The 25,443-nt window shown below is 37.6% G+C and overlaps 1 protein-coding gene across 1 annotated transcript in view; it reads left to right on the top strand.

The window, feature by feature from the left end:
• The window catches only part of LOC107602601 (heparan sulfate 6-O-sulfotransferase 1a), a 155,877-nt gene extending 131,754 nt beyond the window's left edge, over window positions 1-24,123 (top strand). The window contains exon 2 of the mRNA XM_016295143.1: window positions 23,520-24,123. Coding sequence (XP_016150629.1) covers window positions 23,520-24,123 — 604 coding nt within the window. The remainder of the gene's footprint in view (window positions 1-23,519) is intronic.
• The last annotated feature ends 1,320 nt before the right edge of the window (window positions 24,124-25,443 follow it).

The raw sequence follows: 25,443 nt of genomic DNA, 5'->3' as shown, positions 1-25,443 counted from the left end.
AAACATTTAAAGAGAAATAAGCTATTAAAGTTGTTTACATTGCAATTTGTTTACATGCATTTTACCTTGTCGTGGCTGTTTTCAGGCAGAACCTTTAATGTTGTCATATCACACAACTGTATAACACAATTCTGTGTCATTTCTGAATGGATCGAGCGATTTGTGCTGTTCATCTCTTATAAATCGAGGCGGAAGGAGACTGATCCCACTCTGCTTTAACGTGTGGCTGGCGGATGCACCGGGTAGTGCCGCTTCACACTTTTGGAGTACTTGCTTTTTGCAGTTTCGCGTGGCCTGTAATTTAAAAACAGCGCCTAATATGAGGTCTCCCTCGAATGTCCCGGTGCTCCCGATGGCCAGTAGCTACATCGCTGGGTATGTTCAAGTAATCTAGATGCCCAGATGCTGCGCAATTAGGCTTATTTAATATATCATGATGAGTCTCGAGTTCAGTATTTACACTAAATCTGTGCAGATTTGGTTTACATGAACTTCCTCAAGAAATGAATTAGTAAACATAATTTACGAAAAGTAACCCGCCAAATTGGCTAGTGATTTGACAGCGTTACAGCTGATTTTTACCCGCATTTGGCGGGTTGGCGGGTGTTAATTTCAAACCCTGAAGAGGACCTAGGGCAGATCCTTGTGACACTCCATACTTTACTGGTGATAATTGAGATGACTCCCCGTTTAAATAAACAAAGTGGAAGCGATCGGACAGGTAGGATCTAAACCATCTTAAAGCCTGCCCTTGAATACCCGTATAGTTTTGTAATCGATCTATGAGTATGTCATGATAGATGGTGTCGAACGCAGCACTAAGATCAAGTAAAACTAGCAATGAGATGCAGCCTTGGTCTGACGCAAGTATGGATGGGCGTATCAATCCAAAGTATCGATGTATCGATACTGATGCGAGTATCGAAAGTATCGATACTCAAACCTAAAATATCGATACTAAGGTGCATTTTATTTACCAGTGGTTTTGTTTATTTAACAAAAATAATAATAATAATAATAATAATAATACAATATGCGTACAATATGCATTGAATTGGACAAATAGCCTTTGTTAGCGAGTAACTGTGTAGGATAGAACTATTTCCCTGCTCATCTGGGGCAAGTTCAAGCTCAAACCGGTGTGCACCGTTTTGCTACGGTTTCCGGTTTGAACGACATGTTTCCTGGAAACGGTGTGTAACAGTGTGCAACGGAGTTTGAGATGCGCTTTCTCTTGTTTGGTGGGTGTGTCAAACATGTCAGCCCAATCAGCAGCAACATGTATCACCTGAAAGGTTTGTCTTTTCATCCTGAAATGCGAGGCAAATCTTGGATCACAATAATTAAGAACCGGAGTTTCCACAAATCCCTTCATTTGATTGGGATGTTCTCTTTTTTTCTAGAGGGCAAGGGCAGTGACTGTAGCATCGAGCGTATTTTGCATTATTAAACACGTATTTATACCGATTTCATCAGGCTCCGAAAATTCTTCAAAAAGAACACAAAGAATGGCCTTCTCAGCTGCCATAGTTGCAACGCTTGCGTCATCAGAACAGGGTGTTCAACGCACCAACGTTTCCGTTTAAAAAACTTTTTGCACCGTTTTTGTCGGGGCTGAACGCAGCCCTGAACACACGCAAATGTTGCAAGACAGAACCAATCAATCACAAAGAGCATTCACTCACTGCTGACAGTGCATTCAAACCCATTGTTATGCACGACGCGAAGCAGAGTAGCTGTTATAAATTCACTGTAAACCATGGCTTCACGGGGCTTATTGCTTTTATAAAACGGTTATTCCATATATGCTGTATAACAAGGTTTCACAAAATAAAACTTAGCAAATAAAATGTAATGATATTAATAAAAAACATTATTCTTCCGCCAAACAATAGGTGTGTTCCATTCGACCATAAGTGGACTGCGAAGTGGACTTCACAGGGTATTCCACCATCTTAAGTGAGATTCCATTCCGAAGGGAGCGAACATGTTCAGTTGGAAGGGCACTGCGAACGGCATAGGGAATAAGAGAACATCGATACATCACTTCACAGGAAGTGGAGAGGGAAAACCAGTTAGAACTAACGATGGAGCAGAGTTTTTTAAAGGATCTGCAATGGATGGGTTGCAATAAATGTTGTTATGATTATACAAATAAGAGCATTTATGAATGGTTATGTCGATGAATGTTACATTTGCATATTGTATTTGTATGAATAGGTGAAACAAAGTAAAACCGGCGAGAAACAGCTGAGGCTCTGTCTTTTTTATTTGACATTATTTACCTCAGAAGAGTTAATGAGGCTGCGTGCGGGAAAGAAAGCGCACGAGTGACCTTGCTGTTGATTTTCTTTGATGACATTGCATGGTGTTCCAAATGAGCTATTATTGTCAGCGAAGTCCACAGTAGGGAGCAGTGGACACTGTGTAGGGACCCTGTCAATCGGAACGCACCTAATGTAGTTCCTCAGAAACGGTTATGGTTGCAACAAAGTGGTTGCCGAGCAACACACAGGCATAAACAAAGGTGTATGTTTGTAGAGTAATTTACAACAGCTTAGGACGTGGCTCAACCAATCAGAATCAAGGACCAGAACTATCCGTTTTATAAATATATTTATGTATATGTATGTATGTATGTGTGTGTGTGGGTGTAGACAGATCAGATCAGATGGATTAGTTCATTAATTAATATTAAAATTTATGATTTTTGATTTCAAACTTATATGTATAAAAAAATTGTTTTATCTCATTGCTGTTTAGGATATTAAAGGGGTCTGTAGGTGAAAGGTTTCTCAGTCAATATTTTGCATGGATGTGGCAGTGATTGTGAATGTGAAAATGTGCTAACTTCTTCACCGTATACTACACAGTGCTTTGTCTCAGTTGTATCACAGCTTTGTGCTTCTGCCAGCCACAAAGCCCTCCCACACTGCAGGAATAGACTCAGACGGGTAACACAGGCGCAGAGTTCACCTTCTCCATTGGCAGATTATTAGAAGCAAACGTACAAAGAGAAACGACGATATGTTGAGTGCAATTAATATTCTAATAATGGATTCGGTATTATGAAATGATTGCTGAGCGAAGTGCACAGGCCTGATATTTACCTCCGCTTTGAGAAGAAGGGCTTTGTTATTACGCCAATAGTGCGTCTGCCTCCAGTTGTGTGTGTGTGTGTGTTTTACCCTCCAAGAAAAAAGGGCCTTTTTTCCTCCCTCTGTTTGGTTTTAGCTTGTCATTCTACAAAGCCAGGCGTGTGACATGTTTTCTCATTAAGAGAAGCAATAACTTTGATAAATCATTCCGGCTGCCAGCCCAGCCCCTCTACTGGTATTAGAAAAGCTAATTGAAATTCTCTCTCCCTTTTTTCTCTCGGTCTCTGTCTCTCTCTCTCACTGACACCATGGATTTTCGCTTTACTGTTGTACTCGGTTCCTTTCTCCTGTTGACACTTCAAAGGCTTGCAGTTGTGTGTGTGTGTCTGTTTGTGTGTGTGTGTGTGTGTGTGTGTTTGCTAGTAATAGAGAGTGCAAATATTTGTTCCCGTAATAATAGCTTTTTCATTAGAACGACATCTTTGTGGTGTCGTATTTAATTAACTAAATGTGAGGACATGCGTGTGTCAGAAAGAGGGTCAGGTCAAATGAGCCTAATAAACTAAAGATGATGCTAATATGTGTTTCACAAGAAGTATTTGCGGGTGAATCAATGTCAATGATATGTTTCAGTCATATTTCAACACAATAAAATATACATACATAAAATAAACAAATGAAGCAAACTACAAATAATAGCATCTATTAATAGCAAAAGTGTCAGTAAGATTTTTTTACGTTTTTGAAAAAGTTGCTTATGCTCACAAAGGTTGTAATTAAAATACAGTAATTTTGAGAAATATAATTCGCATTTAATATAACAATTTTCTATATCAATGCCTTTTATAAAGTATTTAAGTCTTGTGATGCAAAGCTGAATTTTCAGCAGTCATTACTCAAGTCTTCTGTGTCACATAATCCCTCAGAAATCATTTTAATATGCTTATTTGGTGCTTAAATAATATGTCTTATTATTATCAATGTAATCAAAAACAGTTTTTGGAAATCATGATTATTTTCACCTTCTTAGATGAATGGCAAGTCAAATTAACAGCATGCAGTTAAAATAGACATATTTTGTAAAATTATAAATATCTTTGCTGTCACTTTTGATGAATTTAGGATCTTGCTGAATAAAAAAAAAATCGTACTGACCCCAATTGGTAGTGTATGCAAATATGTGCGTTTTGATTAAATGTTTATTCTTTGTAAAGTGCTGAAAGTGCTATAGAATTATATTATTAAATATAAATAATTATTGTTATTTTTGTTATAGTAATAGTAGAGGTCAGCTTTGTTAATTGCATACCATGTTTGATCATGTGATCTCAACATGGCAGCACTCATGAGTTGACTTGGTTCCTGTTAAATAAAACTAATTCTTAGTAGACTGATATGATCTTGGAAGTTGCTAAAAGTTCTTTGGGTAAAATATTTTTTTAGTAACACTTTACTTAAAGCCTTTATGTATAATGCATTATAAAAGTAGTTTTAATGCATTATTTATGCCTTGTAATGCACCTTATAATGAATTGTGCAATCTAATGATTAATTGTAACCACAGTTAATACATTATAACACTTATCAATTCATTGTTACACTATGCATTTTACATTAGGTTATAATTATTTACGACAAGATATAATGTATTACAATGCACATTATGAATAATTATAATGCATTATACCCTTTAATAACCCTTTATAATGCATTATACATCTTTAAGTAAAGTGTTACCACATTTTTAATTAGCAAAGCAAATTAGGTTTCAGTTTTGTTATGCAAAATGGAATTTCTTGTTTTTGATTCTGTGGTGAAAATATGAAACATCTTGACAGTATTTGTGAGAATCACCCTTTTGTGCATTACGTGGGCGCTTGTTTTTGAACTTGTCTGCATTACGAGCGCGTCTTCATTTCTGTCTTATCTCTAGTTGTGTTTGTGAGTGCTAACAGACAGAGTTCAGAGTGACTCAGAGGAGATGTGAGCGGAAGATGTCTGAGCACATTATAAATGACAGCCCAGCTTTTTAGTGGCAGGACTAATTCACAGCCGCACACCGACTGCCTGTGGAAAGCACGGCCCATGAGGCACCGAGCAGCTGTGAGCGTGCATGTCTGGGTGTTTGTGCGCGGCACCATCGGCACACATATTCTGTGGAGGTTTATCTTACATCAGTACATCATGAGAGTTCTGCTGCGACGGAGAATGATTGCACCGCTCGAGATAGAACCGGCCTCATGACTCACTCTCGGCTCAGGGGAGGTGCAGGTAAGAAAAGATTCATCTGAAGAAGAAACGAAGCTTCATCAAAAGCCGAAATGTATTGATAGAGACAAAATGACGACCCAAAATGGAGCCGTTTGTGTGTGTGTGTGGCGGTAGATCTGTGGGAACCTCATCAGCGGTCATTGTTACAATGAGACATCTCCACTTTCTGTGTCCGCGTCTCAATAGCGAGTGATTTCTGAAAAGAGGCCTGTCACTCAAATGGCCTGTCATCTATAGCTCTCTCACGGAGATGCCACAGAGTGTCAGCCTTCATTCACGCTCTCAGACCAGACCGGGTTTGATGCCAAGTGCCGGGTTCGATGGAATGCTCTCAAGCTCCATTGGCTCTCAAGTTCCTTCCAAATTAGGGTCTTTTGTGGCCAAACTTGGCTGTGTTTGAAGCGCACATCATAGGGAGCTCTTTTCTTTTCAGTGTGAAAATAGACAGATTTCTAGAAGTGAGTCAACCTTCTCCTTTCAGAGGCGTCGCATGCACGCTCCTCAAAGCGGAGTCAATGGGCTCTGTGAGGAGTGTTTAGAAGATGTAAACAGGGAGATGAGGAGCTCGGCTGTACGCTGTGGGCTTTTTGTCTGTAGAGTATAAGGGCTTTTAACTCTGTGACTGTCAGTCAGTGAGTCGAGGGGCCGAGCGCTTGTCTGATTGAGATGAATGCGGGGAGGAAGATGGGAATTTTAGGGGATGGATATCCGTGACAGCTGTCAGGTCTGTGGAATGAGGTGGCGCACATCGATATGTTCTCTGTAACATGCTGCAGTGCTGTGATAGATTGTGTGTAAAGCCCTGTTACCTGTCAGTCAAATTCTCATGAGCCCATAGTGTGTTTATGTGCTTGAAATTTATATTGTCAGTTGTCTGCACAAGAGTATAGCCATAGTCGGGTCATGGTCCTGCACAAAGACCTCCGAAAAGGAATAGTTCACCCCAAAATTTGGAATTGTTTAAATTTACTCCATACAAGATTTGGAGACATTTAGCATTACATCACTTGCTCAGCAATTTACCTTCTGCAGTGAATGGGTGCCATCAGAAAAAAAGTTCAAACAGCTGATAAAAACATCACAATAATCCAAAACACGACTCGAGTTACTGACTTGTGAAATAAAAAAGCTGTGTGTTTGTAATAAACAAATACATCAAGACATTTTTAACTTCGAACCATTGCTTCCAACTAAAATACAAGTCCTCTATGCATAATATTGCTTTCTCCAGTGAAGAGTGAAGTGAAAAAGAGAAGTATGAGAGTGAGTAAGTTTTCTGCAAATTCATGTTTTTGTTTGAACTATTCCTTTAAGCACCAGGATCTGGATTCACAAAACAATAATACAATTCTATTTAACTTCTACCTATTTTTATTTTGTAAAAACATTTCTTAAGAAAGTTCTTCTCTTTTTTTCTTAAGACCGCTCTAAAGCCTTTAGACTGCTTTAAAAAAGCCGTTTAAACTTAGGGTAACTGAGATAGTTAATGGATGTATTGGTTTGTTTCAGATACTGAGCATTACAACAGTAGCTACATAGAGATATCCCAGTCAGGTTTTTTGTGCCCCTGATCCAATCCGAGTCATATTGAGTATCTGCCGATACCAAGTCCCAATCCAATACTTGTATTTTCCTAATGCTTGCTGCACACTTCAAGTGCATTAAAGTAAAAAAAGTTATTAAAATCAATCATTGTAAAAAATAATCAAATCCGAAGCAAGATGCAACCTGTAGCAATGCGTTATAACAATGACGTCTCAGATGACGGCAGATAAACGTAAACAGTAAATGATTAATTCGAGTGATTTGTTACTAAAGTGCACATCAAATGCGTTAAATACAGAAGCTCGAAAGAGTCTGTGAGGCGCTAGAACATGCTTCATTGGTTTTCGCACATAACACATGCACATTTGAACACCTTTTCCCTTAAATGGCAAAAACGCCAAAGACTGCAGAACACTGGCATGACAGCTGACATAAAATAATGATCGGGCTTAGGATAGCCTATACCAATCAGTTAAAAAAAATGCTTAATCGGCCCTGATCCAGATCCTTGATATTGGCTCAGGACATCCCTACTACATATCATTCATATAATGCACAAGTACTCTCTATATAGAGTACACCAGTGATCAGTTATGATTATGCATGACGTGATTTCTTTCGCTGAATTCAGTAACAACTCTTCAAAAACGAGTCAAAACAGGGACTTTTTATAAAGGGAATTTTATAATTACAACATATTTCAGCAGTATTCAGCACATATGAGAGCGCCAATACACAGGACGCTTTCACTCTAGCAGCTACAGTACACACACACTATCTCACACACAAATGCGTTCACTCTAGAGAGAACGCAAATGAATTCAGCAGACCGCTCCATCTTTAGACAGGCTCTTTAAAAATAACATTTGAAAATACATGGCGCAATATACACACAGCGCCGAGTGCTGAACTCCCATCAAGCTAGTCGTGACACAAATTGTATGCACGTTTATGATTATTGTACAGTAATCTGCAGGCAGCTCAAAAAGACAGTCTTTGAGGTGTTTTGTTTGAGTCTTCAGGCGAGAGCCGCCACACAATTAGATAACACCAAAGCCTGTATCTTTCTTTCTTCTTATGAAAAAAAAAAAAAAAAAAAAAAAAATATATATATATATATATATTTGAGAACTTCTTAAGATTTTTAGGAACAGTCTTACAAATTTAGAATTTAACATAAGAATTTCTTAATTTCTTTCTTTAGAAGATTCGAGAATCCACCACAAGGGTAATGTGGCTACAAAAAATAGTAAATGCAGTCATGGGATCAACCTGACAGCGCTTCACATGGGCAGAAACTGAACAAACAGCACTTCTTATAATCACCATTGATTGTAGTAGATGTTAACGAACACAGCACTAGTATTTTGTAACATTGTTATATTATTACTATAAAGTAGCTAATTATGTTACATATTTTTTAGTATTTTATTTCTTGCAAAGTAATTAGTAACTTATTATTTTACATCAAAATGTCTGACTAGGTTAATGTGTGAGGCCACACAGACCGCATATATCTAAAGCAGCATATGTACACAAAAAAGTGCGTTCATGAAAAGTTTTTAATGTGACAGTTTTACAGTAGAATCTCAACCAGAGTTATGCATAGCACACAAATACATAGCACACAAATACTGTATATCTGCAATGAAATATACTTGTACTTATAATTGACATTTTTGTCAACAATTTGTTGCATTCTGGGATGTTTTGACATTCTTATCCATGACAGATATACGAGATTATTAACTGCCTAGTTGGGAACAGCTATAATTACAAATGATGTTGTAGGCAGGTTTTGTGGCAAGTCACTAAGATTTGAGCATTTCTTGTGTGTGTTTGTGCATAATTTGAGGCTAAAAATGTGTGTTCTATAAGATGTGACATCTAAGTTCATTATTTTATCTTATTATGTCCCTCTCCTCCGATTTGAATGGCATGATAGCTCTTCTCCGTGGCGGAGGTAAAACGGTATTTTTCCCATATCGGATAAGAGTGTGGCATGTCCTCAACTAGCGCCGCCAATTATCAAGAGTACCTGCAGTTCATATCAGCGTGAAGCAGCAGAATCTCATGTACCTTGTCTCTAATAAGAACCCAGCAGGAGAACGACTGCTGAGTTTTACAGGCCACAAAACAACAGCCTCCCTCTCTCTTTCTCTCTCACTCACACACGCACACCTGTGGGCCACCATTCAGAATTAATGCACCTACCTAATTAAAGTTCTTCATGAGCTCAGTGCATGTTATGGAGTAATGAAGCTGTTTAGCTGAATGAATTTTTTTTGTTTTTGTTATATAACATTATATACTACATTATATAACATTTTATATATATATACATATAAATAGGGCTGTCAATAGATAAAAAATTGTAATCTAATTAATCACACCCTTTTTCCGTTATTAATGATCGCGATTAATCACAGACTTCATGAAATTAAGCATAGACCATTTATCTTGTTTCAAATTTTTATTTTGTCATAATTTGCTATATTCAGCAAAGTAAACCAAAAGATTGAAGGGTGTTTATCAAAAATCTGTTTTTTTTCTGCAAGCTTTTTTCAAGATAAATTTAGATGTCTTTCCAAAAAATGACTCCAAAAGGAAACTCCAAAGAACCCAATGATATAAGGAGCCCATATAATGACATATGAAAGAAAAAAATGCAAAAAAGAAATAAATGTCTGATTTGTATAGTATGTGTACAGTGCAACAGCAAAAAGCTTTTTTTACATTTTAGAGAAGTCAAGTTGCGATACCGAACAGGACCACATGGCGATGCCAAAAAAACCCTAAAACAACCGCCTGCTGGCTGCATATATCTACTACAATACACGGATCCATTCAGTATAACTAAACACAGCAACATACACATGACAAATCAAAACATTATCGTGAATGTGTGTGGAAACAACGTGAATGTATGGAAATGACTGTGCCTGTGCATAAATACAATGTGCGATCAGTGCGTCAAGAGCACTCATACACGCATTATTATAACGGACTCACGCGTGCTTACTGTACGACTCCTGTATGCCAGGTTTCAAGGTATACCGCGATTTTAAAATGTCACGCTAATATTTTCCATTATACCGTTCCTGTTTTTCATGTCTCCTCAAAGACTGAAAGTGTAGGAATCCCTCAGGTTGAGTGCAGTGTAGAGAGTAATAGCACGACCCTCCTCCTCCTGTTGGTGCGAGCGAGCGGTCAGTCACGTGTGTGTAGGATGGCCGAACTTAAGGAGCTTCCCCTGGAACTTACGTGATCGGCAAACGGATGTTTTTTGTCTTATTGCAACACGTCTCTGTTCTGGACTTGCACAAACTGCTTTGCAATGCAATAATTTTCCAAAATGTAATTTATGTGAAAATATGAAGTCTGCAAACAGCCATTAACACAGGCCAGACACGCTGAAGACAGACGCGGAGAGAAAAATACTGTAGCAGGCAGATCATTCACTGTTCATGATGCGCGAACTATTGGAAGAAAATCCTCAATATTGATTTGATAGTTTATATGAATGTGTTTCTGAGGGGAACTGACTGTCTTCAGAAAAGTTTACTTGGTATTTTCTTTTCATCTCGTCTCTGTATAGGTCATATTAAAGCAGTGTTTCAGCGCAGTGCTGCTTTGTTATCAGCGGTAAGCAAGGAAACGCTGTATCTGGTGTTCCATGAGTGCCTCCTGCTGTCAGAGAGTGAATCTGTGTCTCATTCAGAGCTTCTGCTGCTTGATTCTTTCAGGCATGTAGTATAATTTCACAAAGCTAGTCAGAACATTCTGTTTTTGCTTCAAATTGGGTTATTATTAAATCAAATGATGTATATGAAATGATCTAACTAAATGATATGAAATGATATAAATGATATGTATATGAATTATATAACTAAAATTAAATAACTGTAATTACAGATTTAGGTTAAATAAATATGTCCGTTTTTATTTTTCTTCTTTTTAGGAAACAAATCAAAGAAAAAAAAACAAATTCTACTCTTCCTAATATTCTGTATGTTGCTCAAAAGCAAAATATATTGTGTTCAGCGGAAAAATTATTATTATTTTTTTTATCCAGTCATTTAAAAGTAACACATTTTAGAGCTGTAACGACAATACCGTGACACAGTGAAACCGTGATATTTTTGCTTAAGGTTATCATACCATCAAAATATCATACCGGCCCATGCCTAACGCCACCGCAATCGTCTTTACCTTGATTGCAGTCTTCATCCATCAAAACGTTACTAGCGAGACTGGTTATCCAGTCGAGAAAATGTAGTTTGCGTCTAATCTGGCCATACAGCGGTGGGATGTGTTGACAATCTGTTCAGTCTGTACTTTACACAGCGCGACGTGTGAGGGTTCGCGCTCTTCAGAGACAATCACAGAATATGACAGAGCTTGTGTTTAAAAGCGAAACACACTGGAATGAATAATTCACTGAAAACGCAACGTGAGTCTCTGTTCTCTCTGCAATCTCTGATGTAATCAGCCCGGTTTCCTTTATATTAGTGCTGTTTTGGACATATTGTTTGAATGCATTCACTTACTGGATCATTGGACTGAAAACTTTCAGTCTTCAGTGTCAAATTATCCTTTAGAGATTATTCTGATATGGTGCTTAAGAAGCATTTCTTGTTATCAATGTTGAAAGCTTAATATTTTAATATTAACATGCTCCTTAATATTTTTTTTGGAAACTGTGTCCTTTTTTAGGGATTTTTTGATGAATAGAAAGTTCAAAAGAACAGCATCTATTTGAAATGTATGTCTTTTGTAACATTAACAATGTCTTTACTGTCACTTTTGATCATTTAAATTTTTTATTTTTTATCTTAATGACACCAAACTTCTGAACAGTAGTGTATTTTTTATATTCTGAACCTTTTTTTTTTTTTTAGATTATTTTGAGGAAAAGAAAAGTAAAGTCCAGCAAGAAAGAATTCCAACAGCTTTGACATTGCTATTCAAACCATAATGAGTTTCTGGCTGTGTTTAGTTGTAAGTAAGACAATTGAAGCATGGTTTATTTTCCTTAAATTTTTTGTCATGAATTCAAACTCTCTGTAGTGTGTGTTTGTTTGAAGATTGTGAATCCTGATCCCTGTGGCGACAGCAGTTCGGAAAGACTTCTTAACAACTCGGGAATATTTGGCAGTCAGCAGGATGTTTACATCGAGCTGAACTCACAGTTGCTTCCATTCAAAACATTCCACTAGTCTGATGCAACATGGGTCAGTGTGAATGTGTTTGAGCCCTAGATACAGAAGATTTCCCAGGATTCTGTGTGTTTGTGTGCATGTCATGGGTGTGTACGTGTGTATCCTACAGTTAATCTGTCTTAACTTGTCACTCTCTGATGTCATTCCTCTGAGCCAAAGGTTGAGGAGTTTGCGGCACAGCTGTGAGCCGTGATTTACTTCGTTGTGTTCGGCCAATAGAGCACCTGCATCATCAGTCACTGGGGTAAAAATATCAATACACCCAACCTGTTCAAACAAATCGCAGCGCTGACTAAAACACCATCCACCAGCCAACACTTATCAAGACCAGGTGCTCAGGAAACAGACCTAGAGTTGCGGTGTATCCAGGGTCCACAGTGAATATTTTGCCACACCTGCCAATAGTGAGTGAATTCATTGTGAACCTAGAGACAGGCTGTATATTTTTCCACAGTTGTTTCTTGGGAGGCTCAAAGTGAGGAATATTCCACCAGTTTTTATGGACGGGGATAAAAAACGGGGTGAAAAGGTAATTGCTATTTTTTTTTAATCAAAATTCCAAGAAAAAAAGTCAAAATTGCAAGATATAATCTTGAGTTTTTTCCTCACAATTTGAGTTTACGTCACAATTCTAGCAATTTTTACTTTTTTCTTAAGAATTCTGTTTACATCTCACAATTCTGTTTTTTTATAAAAAGTTAACTCTTTATTTGACAATTGACCTTTCGCAGGGAGCTTGATTGACAGGCGATTTGACCAGTCAGAATGCGGATATTATGTGCCGCCGCTGCTATCCGCCATCTTGCCTGACAGCTATGGCCGGTCTCCATAGAAATCCATGTTAAAACTGGGTAACTCTATCATTCTGTTGACAAAATCCCGTGAACTTCAATCCAATCGAGAGCTGTATATGCATATGTGTGTTCATCTGTTTTCAGTGCAGCTAACCTTGCATCGCTTCATGTCATCTTTTCCACTCATTAAACTATGACAGGTCCTCTACTGCAAAAAGACGGTCATTGCGACACTCTAAAGTGATGAAACTAGGGCGCCATGTGCTTTTTCAAAGCAGTTTCATAGGTTTCACATTATTGTTGGCTGGGAAAATATGTAAATGCACATGCCCAGTAGCCGCAGCTGTAACGTTATCCCTTCTATCCTTAACCACAAATCAGACAGGAGATTAGATTAACTTCGGTGGACTTAAACTTGAAAAATGGTGTGTTCCGCGGTTGAATTAAAATACTTTCTGATGTTTATCCATGTTCATTTCGTGCTTTACGTAAATATGAAAAGACGATCAGTTCACGTGTTTGAACTGAGGCAATACAGTGATCTGTCACGACACATTAAAGAGCCACAAAATGGTATTTATTGTTTGAATTTCTTTCAAAATTACAAAATTTGAAAGCGGAGACTGAGACCTTGTTTCATACCAAAAGTAACCTTCTCTGTCGGTGTGTTGTCAGTTTCCTCTTTGCTCTGCGATGTATTTTTCACTGCGTGAGAACATGATGTGCAGCATGAGAGAGGCATTGTTTGTTGGAGATGGCAACAGTAACATTCTGCTAAATGACTAAAAGTAAAAGTAAAAAGTAACTAAGGAGGGGCGGGTCTTTGCAAACGGTCAATTCTGACTTTTTATTCACAATTCTGAGTTTATATGGCAATTCTTACTTCCCACTTTCTAAGAATTGCAAGAAAAACAGTCTTGTGAGATATATACTCCGAAATAAACAAAAAGGTCTGAAGTGTGAGTCGCAGTTACCTTTTTTAGAACTAAGGAGTCTGCTGGTACGATGTTACTAAGCTAAGCTAACAGCGTGCTACTCTAATAAATACAAAAATGCATAGCAGATGCAAATATTAGTTAAAATATTTAGTTTTATAGTTTTATTTTTATTTGATCTACTTTTGATCTAACGGGTTTCCAGCAACAAGCACTAAATGTACAATTGGTAGAAGTGAATTTCTGGACCAATCAGGTTCCAGATTTTTACAGTGGGCGGGGTGTAATGAAACAGAAAGAGATGCCAGATAAGCAACAAAATGTCTTGTACTCATCATAGGGCAAAAATTCAAATTTGAATCCTTAAAGAATACATTATCCCCCTGCCTTAGATTTAAAGTATCAGGTTTGGGACAGCATTCACAACGCTACTTTTCTCATCTCTGACTGGATAATCAGTATAGGGAATTCTGCCTATTGCAGTATGGTTATACTGACTATATTTTCAGGCTTCAATCCAGAGAGACATGAAAAATAAAAGTCATAGACATGCGCTCAGGTTTGGGGTCAGGGGTTGGTTGAGTGGAAGCAGTGCCTGTTCCTTCCTCAGGAGAACTCAAAAAAGCCTTTCCTCTCCAGACAGGAACGCAACAGACGCTCTCTCATTGTACTCTCTGCATCTCTCTCAGACGCATATCTCTATGCAATATCTCGGATTCCTATGACAATTTTATTTGTATATGGGTTCTTGACATGATATTGACATTTATGCATTTATGCAAATATTATATATGTATTCTCTCCAGTATATTTCCTAGGCTGTACCATTGTATCATTTCAGAGTGGAGAGAAATGTCTAGTTGTTTAGACATCGATAGTTTTCTTTTTACAGCACTTCACTGAAGTCCATTATCGTTTTTGATTACAAACATTGAGAGTCTGAGTCTGAGTGAGAGAGATGGACGCAAGTGGTGGTTCTCAATCCGGAACGCTGCGCCGCCTCGTCCCCAGGGACAGACAGTGGCTAATCAATTTCAGACCAATGGGAGCTTCATTTACATCACAAAAGCTAATTATTGCAGTCTAATCAATCAGCACATCCTAATTAGCTCAGGGCTTGAGTTGGGAGTGCCAGAAAGAGAGAAAGAGAGAGAGAGATTTCTGCCCTGCAGTAAAGAAACGTTTTCATACATGCTGTTATTACATATCCAGACAAGCCTGAGGTGAGCGACTTTGTTAAACCTACAGAGACAGAACGAGAGCAGCTGACAAATAAGAAAAGATGGATGAATGTTCTCTTGTTTTAATAACATTCCCAAAATCCCTTAAATTTTTCCACCCTTCAGGGCTTCGGTCTTGGAGAGGATGTGTAGAGGTCTGATTAAAGACGTCACTCATTTTGGTGTGTGTGTGTGTGTGTGTGTGTGTGTGAACTTGGAAAACTGAATAAGTCCTGAGAGATACAGTAGCTGGGATCTCTGTATATGCTACAGTTCAAACGATTGGGTCAGTGCATTTTTTATTATTATTGAAAGAAATTTATCATTTTATTTAGCAGAGATGCAATACATTTATCAAAAGTGTCAGTAAAGACAATGTTATAAAAAGATTACATATATTTTAATTAAAATTATATGTGTGTGTGTGTATATATATATATATATATATATATATGATCCACCAGTTCATGTTTTGTCTCATGTGACCATTATCTTGAGCATGATGCACTGAAGGGCCGAATGGCCCTTAGCCATTTCCAAACCAAGTGACAGTTCAGAACGATACACATCATTAAACAGCTTCTTCTTAATCTATTCACAGTCTTCCTCACAGACATTAATTATCCCCAGCAGTGATTTTACATGCAGATCGGCTCTGGGATTGATTGTGTTTCAGGGGTAGAAGCATGTCCTCATATGGCGCATCCTATGGCCTGTTATCGTCATGGGGTTTGGTACAGCTGAAGATGCAGTTTTCACTTTTAAGAGGATTGGCGTTCGAGTTGACATGGCGGATAACACAGTGAAAAGAGGTCAATAGATTTACATTTGCATTAATTTTCTAAGCAGGTTTTGAACTGAAGTGACTCGATCAGCAATGAACAGCAATAATGGCAATTACCATGACAGGTCTCTGAGAAATAAGATGGGCTTCAGATGTTGGGTATGGTGATCCATGTTGAACTACTAAGTTATGCTGCTAGTGAAGTGCTACCAAAACACATTTAGTTGCTAAAGTAGATTCCCTCAAGATGAGTACAGCATGTATTAATAGATTTTAATTAGAGGTGTTTGCTAAGGTAATCAGCACTGTTATAATTGCTCATACCTGTGGTTAGAGATTTGAACAAACATTTGACTCCAAGTATTCCACTTTGGAATAATGTTTTACACAGTGATGGACAATAAAGTGTATGTAATAGTTCCATAGATTTATATTGAAGAAGGGATCAGAACCATATTTAGGGACGTGGAATTGGGATAGCATTCCAGCTAGCATTCACTCAGATCATTTATTTTTGAGTTTCTCCATGGCATTCAAGTCCCTTATTACTTAACCAGGATGTGCTGATTTTTATTTTTTTTCCAAATTCCAGTTTTTCTGTTTTTATTTTTCTAGACTAGACTGTTTTAATGGTTAAATAAAATTGTATTAATCAAAAAGCATGTCTAATGAATTGAAATCATGAAATGATCAATATTCAACAGCAATTTATTAAAAGTTGAACAAAAATTAAATTTTTAAGGCCCTATGAAATGTTTTATATTTTTTCAATTTCAGTTTTATTTTGACCACATGCTGTTTTCCATGAATTTTCTGGATTCCATTTGAATGGTTTCATTAAATTTTTTTATAACAAAAGCATCTCTATTTAATTGATTTTATACCAAATAATGTATTATTTTATTTATTTTTCTTTTCAGAAATACTGTGCTGTGTATTTACATTATTCTGCTAAATATAGACTTATTCTGGTATTTATTTAAAAATAATGTTTCAATAATAACTTTATTAGCAGTAGTAGTACTACCATTACATTAAGTAATGCTTTTCTGTCACAGTTTCTTCAAGTTAAACCAAACTTTTATTTTGAGGGGTTGCTGTGAAGAACTTTAAGTTTCTGTTTGTATATATGACGATAGTTTTACTCAAAATAAATGGTGAAATGCTTGTGAAGTGACTCTCAGAGCAGTTCTAGGGATTTTGTTCATGTGTTCATGTACTCATATATTGAGGCGGCAGAGGCTGAAAACACGCACGCTTCAGTATGTGTGTAGTAAACGAAATTGCGCGTCTGTGCCATTCATTCACACAGAGAACATGCGGATTCATATTTAAATAGTATTTTTGCGGCTTAATATTCATAGACCGTAATCAGTATCGCATTTTGATTGTAACATTTTGATGTATCTATCCAAAATTTGGCAAATTCCGTGACATTCCGTGTCATACAGTAAATTCCATTTTTATGACTGAATTGCGCCTTTGCCGCATCGTGGAAATCATGGGACCTACTTAACTGTACCTGTTCTGGTACTTGTCTTTAGCATGATTTGGTCACTGTAATGATGAAGTGAAGCAGTATGAGGTTGAGTGATGTAGAGCGAGGGTGTTTTGTGGTGAGTTGTGACTCTGCCGCACTGCTTCCCTCCAGGTGTTTGTTTTTGTGACTGAGGAAATTGCTCATAAATTTCAAATGACACTTTGCAGAGAGACTCAGATTTCCCCAGATTCCCTCACAGTCAGATTTACGATACAGCAGAGGACTGGTGCTGATATTAATGGATAGCGCCCGCATCCGCCTTCTCCCATTTGGGCACAAAAATACACACAAACAAATACACTACCATAGCAAGTGTTTAGGAAAATGATTTTATGATTGAAATAATTACTGCAGTCATACATTCTTCTTTTAGCTGAACAAATCATAGCTGCATTAAATCTGTCACGTTTATTGAATTAGCCTCCCAAATGATGCTCCAGTATTTTTGTCTCTTCAGTGGCGATGACACTTGACATTGATGATGTGCAATTTATAGCCAGTCCCTATATATTATAAATATAATATATAAATATAGAAAGAGTATATATTGTAGGTCCCTGCAGTATGTGTGTATGTGGTGGTGTGACCCTGACTTTGCTGTTTGTCCGTGGATATGCAGGAAGGACCTTGCTACAGGAAAAGTCTTGTTTAGTTTGCGTGTGGTGTCATGATATGCTTGTGCCAGCAATTTTCTGTCATTTTTCCCTGTTGCACTGCTAGGACAATGACAATGACCCCCACCCCTCATTACCCTTTCCCCTCTTTTCTTGCTCTAATTGCCTCTCTACTCTGTTTCTCACATATTGGGCCTAAACAGTTTCAAAATAAATTATTGTGATTGTTATTTTCTTTTTTTTTTAATTTTTGAGGAATTTATTTATTTATTCACTTACAAATATAATAGGCATCAAAATATGTTGATTTGATGTCTATTTTCCATTTCAAAAGATTTTTTTTATTTAAAATGTATGAATTATCAAAAATAAAACAAGAAAAAAAAACATTAAAGCTCTCCCTGTCTTTCTACTTTCCTAACACAGTCTAGCTGGTTTGGTTTTCTTTTTTTTTTCTTTTTATTTATTTATTTCTTTTTATATATTTTTTTTAAAGAAGAATTATTTATTTACGTACTTAGGCTTCCTAATTTATTGTGTACTTACGAGTATATTGGGAATCAAAATATGTTGATTTGATGTCTTTTTATAAATAATAAAAATATTCATATATATAATTATAATTTTATATTATTTAAAATGTATGAATTATCAAAAAAACAAAACAATTAAAGCTCTCATTGTCTTTCTACTTTCCTAAAACAGTCTAGCTGTTCAGTTTATATATTATTTATATATGTTATATATTACTGGGATTTTATATTATATATTTTTAGTTTGGGAAATGTATTTTATCTATCTATCTATCTATCTATCTATCTATCTATCTATCTATCTATCTATCTATCTATCTATATTTTTAGTTTGGGAAATGTATTTTATCTATCTATCTATCTATCTATCTATCTATCTATCTATCTATCTATCTATCTATCTATCTATCTATCTATCTATCTATCTATCAGGCATTATTATTTCAAAAGTATTAAGTATAAAAGAGTAAAATAGCCATTAAAGCTTTCCCAGTCTCTTCTGTTTCTTACATGTAGTTTCTACACCAGTCTAGCTGATTAGTTTCACTTAGAAATCCTGCTTGAGTGGAGTGTAGTTAAATGTGACTGATACCGAGGCTCTAAATTTGTGTTTAATGGTAGCATATGCAAGCACATCTTACACAAAGATCCTTGAGAATTCTGTGTGTATATCACCACCGAGTGGCCGTGATGTGAACTGCATGTTAGTAAGCCGCTCACGACCCAGCGATGCCCCAGAGGAGTGTGGCTTTAGACGCACCATGATTGAAAACAGAGGAAAAAGGTCATCGGATAGGGTGGCGCTGAGCGTGTAAACCAACAGGAGGGAATACATTAAACAGAGCAAAGAACGAGGAGGAAAGAGCAACTGCTCTGTTCTCAGATCTGGAGAATTCACTAGATTATGTATATTTCCAGGCTGGCACACGCTGGGATCGAAATTCTGGTTAAACGCTGGTGTTCTCGCTCTTTCTGGGCCTCTGCAAGAATTATGCTGAATGCTGCTGTATATCAGAACAGCTCAGCTTATTTGATTTGACGTGAGACATCAGTCAGAGCTCTGCGCTGTGTGTGTGTGTGTGTGGTTTTTTAAGCCTATTCTGTCCCTGTTGGCTCTTTCTGAAAGCATTAAACTGCATCATTCCATTGGCCACACGCATCCTTTATGTGTGTTCAATTTTGACAGTGACTTTGTGTGTGTGTGTGTTCATGTGTGTACAGAAAAATACACATCAGTTCTCTTGTACCTGCTGGCCTTTCAAAAAGTTAGCATATAGAGTAATACTTTCAATTTCTTTTTTATTGCTTCTTTGTATAGCTTTCTATAATTTGACCTGAAGACAACTAGGGATGCACTAACGTATCATTTTGTTTGATACTGAAAGTTGATGTTATGGCAGATAGTTGATGATAGCTATTATTATTAAAAATAGTATTCATTTATACATTAAAAAACTTTATATGCATTGTTATATTATATTATGTTTTATATATATATATGTATATGTATATGTATATATATATAGAGAGAGAGAGAGAGAGAAATATAATATTACTATTAGTAATATTACTAAAATATTACTATTAGTAATATTACTAAAATATTACTATTTAATTTTTTATAGATAATATAATTATAGATAATTGTATAGTTTAAAGATAGATTGATTTACTTATTTAAAATGTATTAATTATCAAAAAAAATAGCCATCAAAGCACTTTAATGAAAAAATTATGCGCCTAATTAGACCAGTTTGACATTAAACATTAAAAAAAATAAAAAATAAATTATTGTTATTATTATTATTTCTAAAAATTTATATATATATATATATATTGTTGTTCAACATGATTCAAGATCCAGTCTTTTACTGCTGTCTGTTTTCTTATATATATTTTTTTTGCATGCTTTTCCAACTCTGTCATCTGTCTGGGACAGATCTGTGTATGAACAGACATCACACGAGGACAGCTGAAAGCTAACAGAACAAGAATAGAGTGACGTTCACAAAGAAAGAGTGTGTTGGAAGTGTGTTTAACACTGTCTTCTCCACAGGAGTGGCTCTGACACACTGCAGGATATTGAACCGTGTGTGAGAGAATAAACACTGAATCTTTTAGCAGAAGTCACAAGTGCCAGACAGTAGTGATGGAGTGTTTATAAATGTGAAGATTGTTTGTTTGCGAAAAATACTGATAGAAAAATAATAATAATAATAAAATAAATCTGACTTTTGTTTTCAACATAGGGTGTAAGAAATTGAAGCAACAAAAGGCGTTTGTTCTTTACATTTAACCTAGGGGTCAAAGTTGTGCATGTATTTTAACTCTGAATATTATTTCATTATCTTAATATATGCAACTTCAAGGATGTTTAGATGTTTTGTATAGAAAACACTTTGAGGATACTGATTAGAAATAGGGATTTGTGTTTGAAAGAGATTTTTTGCCTGCGTGTTTACCCTCAGGGTCATCACTGTGCATAATGCTCATGGCTTAGCTTGAATTTAACACAATACTACTTTAATATCTTATGGCAATGTTATTTTGAGCATATTTAAAGATGTTTTTACTAGAAAACAAACTGAATATACTACTGATGAATTTGTTGAATTTTCTGTTCATTTACCCTCAGGGTCAGTGCTGTACATAATGTGTGAGCTTGTGGTTGACTTGTTGCCGTTTTCAGTCCTGTCTTTCACAGATGAATACATTTATGCATCTCCAGCAGAGCTGTTAAAATAAATAAGTCCCCTCCGTTCGCTACACTAATGTCTGATTCATTCTGCACCACGTACGCTCAAGTGCACAAGAGGGACGCATCCAAGAATTCACTAATTTGGTGTTGGAGTGCAGGTTCAGAATGGAAGAGAGGTGTTGTGGGACATGTTATGCTCTTTTCATCTGCATTATGAAGTCTCACTGAAGCATATCAGAATCAAGAGCTCTACAGTTCACTTCCCCTTTACGACTGGTTTGCGCTGAAATAATTTTTAAGCTGGAGGCGAGGATATTATAATTCTTACCTACCAGTAAAAGATTACCATGAGGCTGCTGTTGGTCCTTTACTGCAATACAGATATTTATGATGTGAATAATGTAGCTAGAGTTCAGGTTTATGAGAATTTTTTTTTCAAAATGTTTTTATTCAGTCAATAAAAACCCATAAAAAAATGAATGTGCTGAAAATGTTAAAGACACAGTCGTGTCAGCAATATTCTGTCCCAGCTGTTACAATTCAAAGTTATTTTCCTTGTAAGCATGTGCAAAACTAATCGACTAGTTAATGGGCTGTCTAAACGATTAGTTGACTAGATTTTCTTCTTTTTTTTTTTAAACCCTGGATAACTAACATATATTGAACAAGTAAATAACGGGAACATTGCTTATAGCAAATATTGGCAGTAATTGATATGAATTTTGTTGTTTTACAATTATTCAAATTTAGGTCCACATTATTGATGCATTCGAAAAGTTTTATTTTTTTCCTGTTCCAAAAGGTTTCTGACAGAAATTTAAAAGCAGAAACATAAATGCATTTAATATTTTACCACCTTGTGGCCAATTCTCACAAAATTGGACAGTCAGCATCATGACAGTTAGTTACTGGCTTTTAGTTTGGCATGGAACGGAAATTGTCATCATATTTTCTTCTCTATTGTTTCGTATATCTGAGCGAAATGGCTTCTTGAACAAGAAAAAAAATATAAAATGGGGAAATGTACAAAGATTACAAAAAGACACGTTGATTTAAAAAAAAAATGTGCACAGTTAGATCTTTTATAATAAACACTGCAAAATTCAAAAAAAAAAAGGATTTCATGTTAACTTTGAGAAATTAATTTTTTGTTTGCTGAATTTTTATTGACATTATTGTTCATTTGTATGATTGATAATGTACATCAAATGTTAATTTTTAAATGTTTCACAATTACATTTTTGCATAGTAATCGTGAGGGATTTTGTAGTTGTGGCGCCCCCCCATGGGTCAAATTTGACATGTATCTTCAGAATGTTATGTTGTCTGTCTGTAACAAGTTGTCTGAAAGGGATAGGTCACCTAAAAATGAAAATTCTGTCATTAATTACTCACCCTCATGTCGTGTCAAACCTGCAAGACCTTCGTTCATCTTCGGAACACAAATTAGGATATTATTGATGGAATCTACGAAATCTCTGACCCTCCATAGACAGCAAGGATATCACCACGATCAATGCACAGAAACGTAGTAAGGACATCGGTAAAATAGTCCATGTGACACCAGGGGTTCAACCGTAATTTTACGAAGTTACGTGAATACTTGAAATGAGCGTTGTTTACGTTCAGCATGCGCGCGCGCACAGTCTGCTGAACATAAACAATGCTCATTACATTTATTACGTTCTGGGGTACTCTCCAAAATGGCAGAAGACGGTAACTCGGGGAGAAGAATTGCTGAATAAATTGTTAATATTGTTTTCTTTGCGCACAAAAAGTATTCTCGTAGCTTCTTAAAATTACGGTTGAACCCCTGGTGTCACATGGACTATTTTACCGATGTCCTTACTACGTTTCTGTGCTTTGATCGTGGTAATATCATTGCTGTCTATGGAGGGTCAGAGATCTCTTAGATTCCATCATAAATATCTTCATTTGTGTTCTGAAGATGAACGAAGGTCTTACGGGTTTGGAACGACATGAGGGTGAGTAATTAATGACAGAATTTTCATTTTTGGGCGAATTAACACTAAGTTTCGACTTTCCTTTCAGAAGATATAGGTCAATTAGTCATTGTGAACCACACCAAAAAAAATCTATTTGGTTATGTGTTAAAAACCATTCAAAAATTCCAAATTGTTTTGATGACACGTTTTCACGAGTGTCTTTAGATGATAAATACCAGATATCACCCGGAATGGACAAACTGGAAAAATTCCCTGTTTACCCTTGTCCCAATCATTTCTGTTTCTTGTCATCCTACAGGAAGTTCTACTACATTACCCTGTTACGGGACCCCGTGTCTCGGTACCTAAGTGAGTGGAGACACGTCCAGCGCGGGGCCACGTGGAAAACCTCCCTGCACATGTGCGACGGGCGAACGCCGACACCAGAGGAGCTGCCCCCCTGCTACGAGGGCACCGATTGGTCGGGCTGCACATTACAACAGTTCATGGACTGTCCGTACAACCTAGCAAATAACCGACAGGTGCGCATGCTGGCCGACCTCAGCCTGGTGGGCTGCTACAACATGTCCTTTATCCCGGAGAAGAAGCGTGCGCAGGTGCTACTCGAGTCAGCCAAGAAGAACCTACGAGACATGGCCTTCTTCGGCTTGACCGAGTTCCAGCGCAAAACGCAGTACTTGTTCGAACGGACCTTCCACCTCAAGTTCATCCGGCCCTTCATGCAGTACAACAGCACGCGGGCCGCCGGCGTGGACCTGGACAACGACACGGTGCAGCAGATCGAGGAGCTCAACGACCTGGACATGCAGTTGTACGACTACGCCAGGGATCTTTTTCAGCAGCGCTACATGTACAAGCGACAACTCGAGCGAAGAGAGCAGCGCCTAAGGTTATTCTCGTAGCTTCTTAAAATTACGGTTGACCCCCTGGTGTCACATGGACTATTTTACCGATGTCCTTACTACGTTTCTGTGCTTTGATCGTGGTAATATCATTGCTGTCTATGGAGGGTCAGAGATCTCTTAGATTCCATCATAAATATCTTAATTTGTGTTCTGAAGATGAACGAAGGTCTTACGGGTTTGGAACGACATGAGGGTGAGTAATTAATGACAGAATTTTCATTTTTGGGCGAATTAACACTAAGTTTCGACTTTCCTTTCAGAAGATATAGGTCAATTAGTCATTGTGAACCACACCAAAAAAATCTATTTGGTTATGTGTTAAAAACCATTCAAAAATTCCAAATTGTTTTGATGACACGTTTTCACGAGTGTCTTTAGATGATAAATACCAGATATCACCCGGAATGGACAAACTGGAAAAATTCCCTGTTTACCCTTGTCCCAATCATTTCTGTTTCTTGTCATCCTACAGGAAGTTCTACTACATTACCCTGTTACGGGACCCCGTGTCTCGGTACCTAAGTGAGTGGAGACACGTCCAGCGCGGGGCCACGTGGAAAACCTCCCTGCACATGTGCGACGGGCGAACGCCGACACCAGAGGAGCTGCCCCCCTGCTACGAGGGCACCGATTGGTCGGGCTGCACATTACAACAGTTCATGGACTGTCCGTACAACCTAGCAAATAACCGACAGGTGCGCATGCTGGCCGACCTCAGCCTGGTGGGCTGCTACAACATGTCCTTTATCCCGGAGAAGAAGCGTGCGCAGGTGCTACTCGAGTCAGCCAAGAAGAACCTACGAGACATGGCCTTCTTCGGCTTGACCGAGTTCCAGCGCAAAACGCAGTACTTGTTCGAACGGACCTTCCACCTCAAGTTCATCCGGCCCTTCATGCAGTACAACAGCACGCGGGCCGCCGGCGTGGACCTGGACAACGACACGGTGCAGCAGATCGAGGAGCTCAACGACCTGGACATGCAGTTGTACGACTACGCCAGGGATCTTTTTCAGCAGCGCTACATGTACAAGCGACAACTCGAGCGAAGAGAGCAGCGCCTAAAGAACCAGCCCCTCTTCCACTTTCGTCGGGGGCCCAGCTCCGATCCTGCTTTCAGGGATGACGTGCCGGAGTCCGAGGCGTCCCGATTACCCACGGAGGACTACATGAATCACATCCTCAACCGCTGGTAGCAGTGCTGGGGGGAGGGGGATGGAAAATACAGGTTGACGAGGAGGAAAAGGCTGCGATCCCCAGGTCAAATCAAGTGGAAGAGGAGCACCACGAACGAGAAAGAGACAGAACTTTAGCACCACC

This window comes from Sinocyclocheilus grahami, unplaced genomic scaffold (assembly GCF_001515645.1).
Source record: "Sinocyclocheilus grahami isolate Dianchi unplaced genomic scaffold, SAMN03320097.WGS_v1.1 scaffold331.1, whole genome shotgun sequence".
Classification (NCBI taxonomy): domain Eukaryota; kingdom Metazoa; phylum Chordata; class Actinopteri; order Cypriniformes; family Cyprinidae; genus Sinocyclocheilus; species Sinocyclocheilus grahami.
The sequence above is the reverse complement of the archived record's forward strand: the minus strand, read 5'-3'. Positions and strand labels throughout refer to the sequence as shown.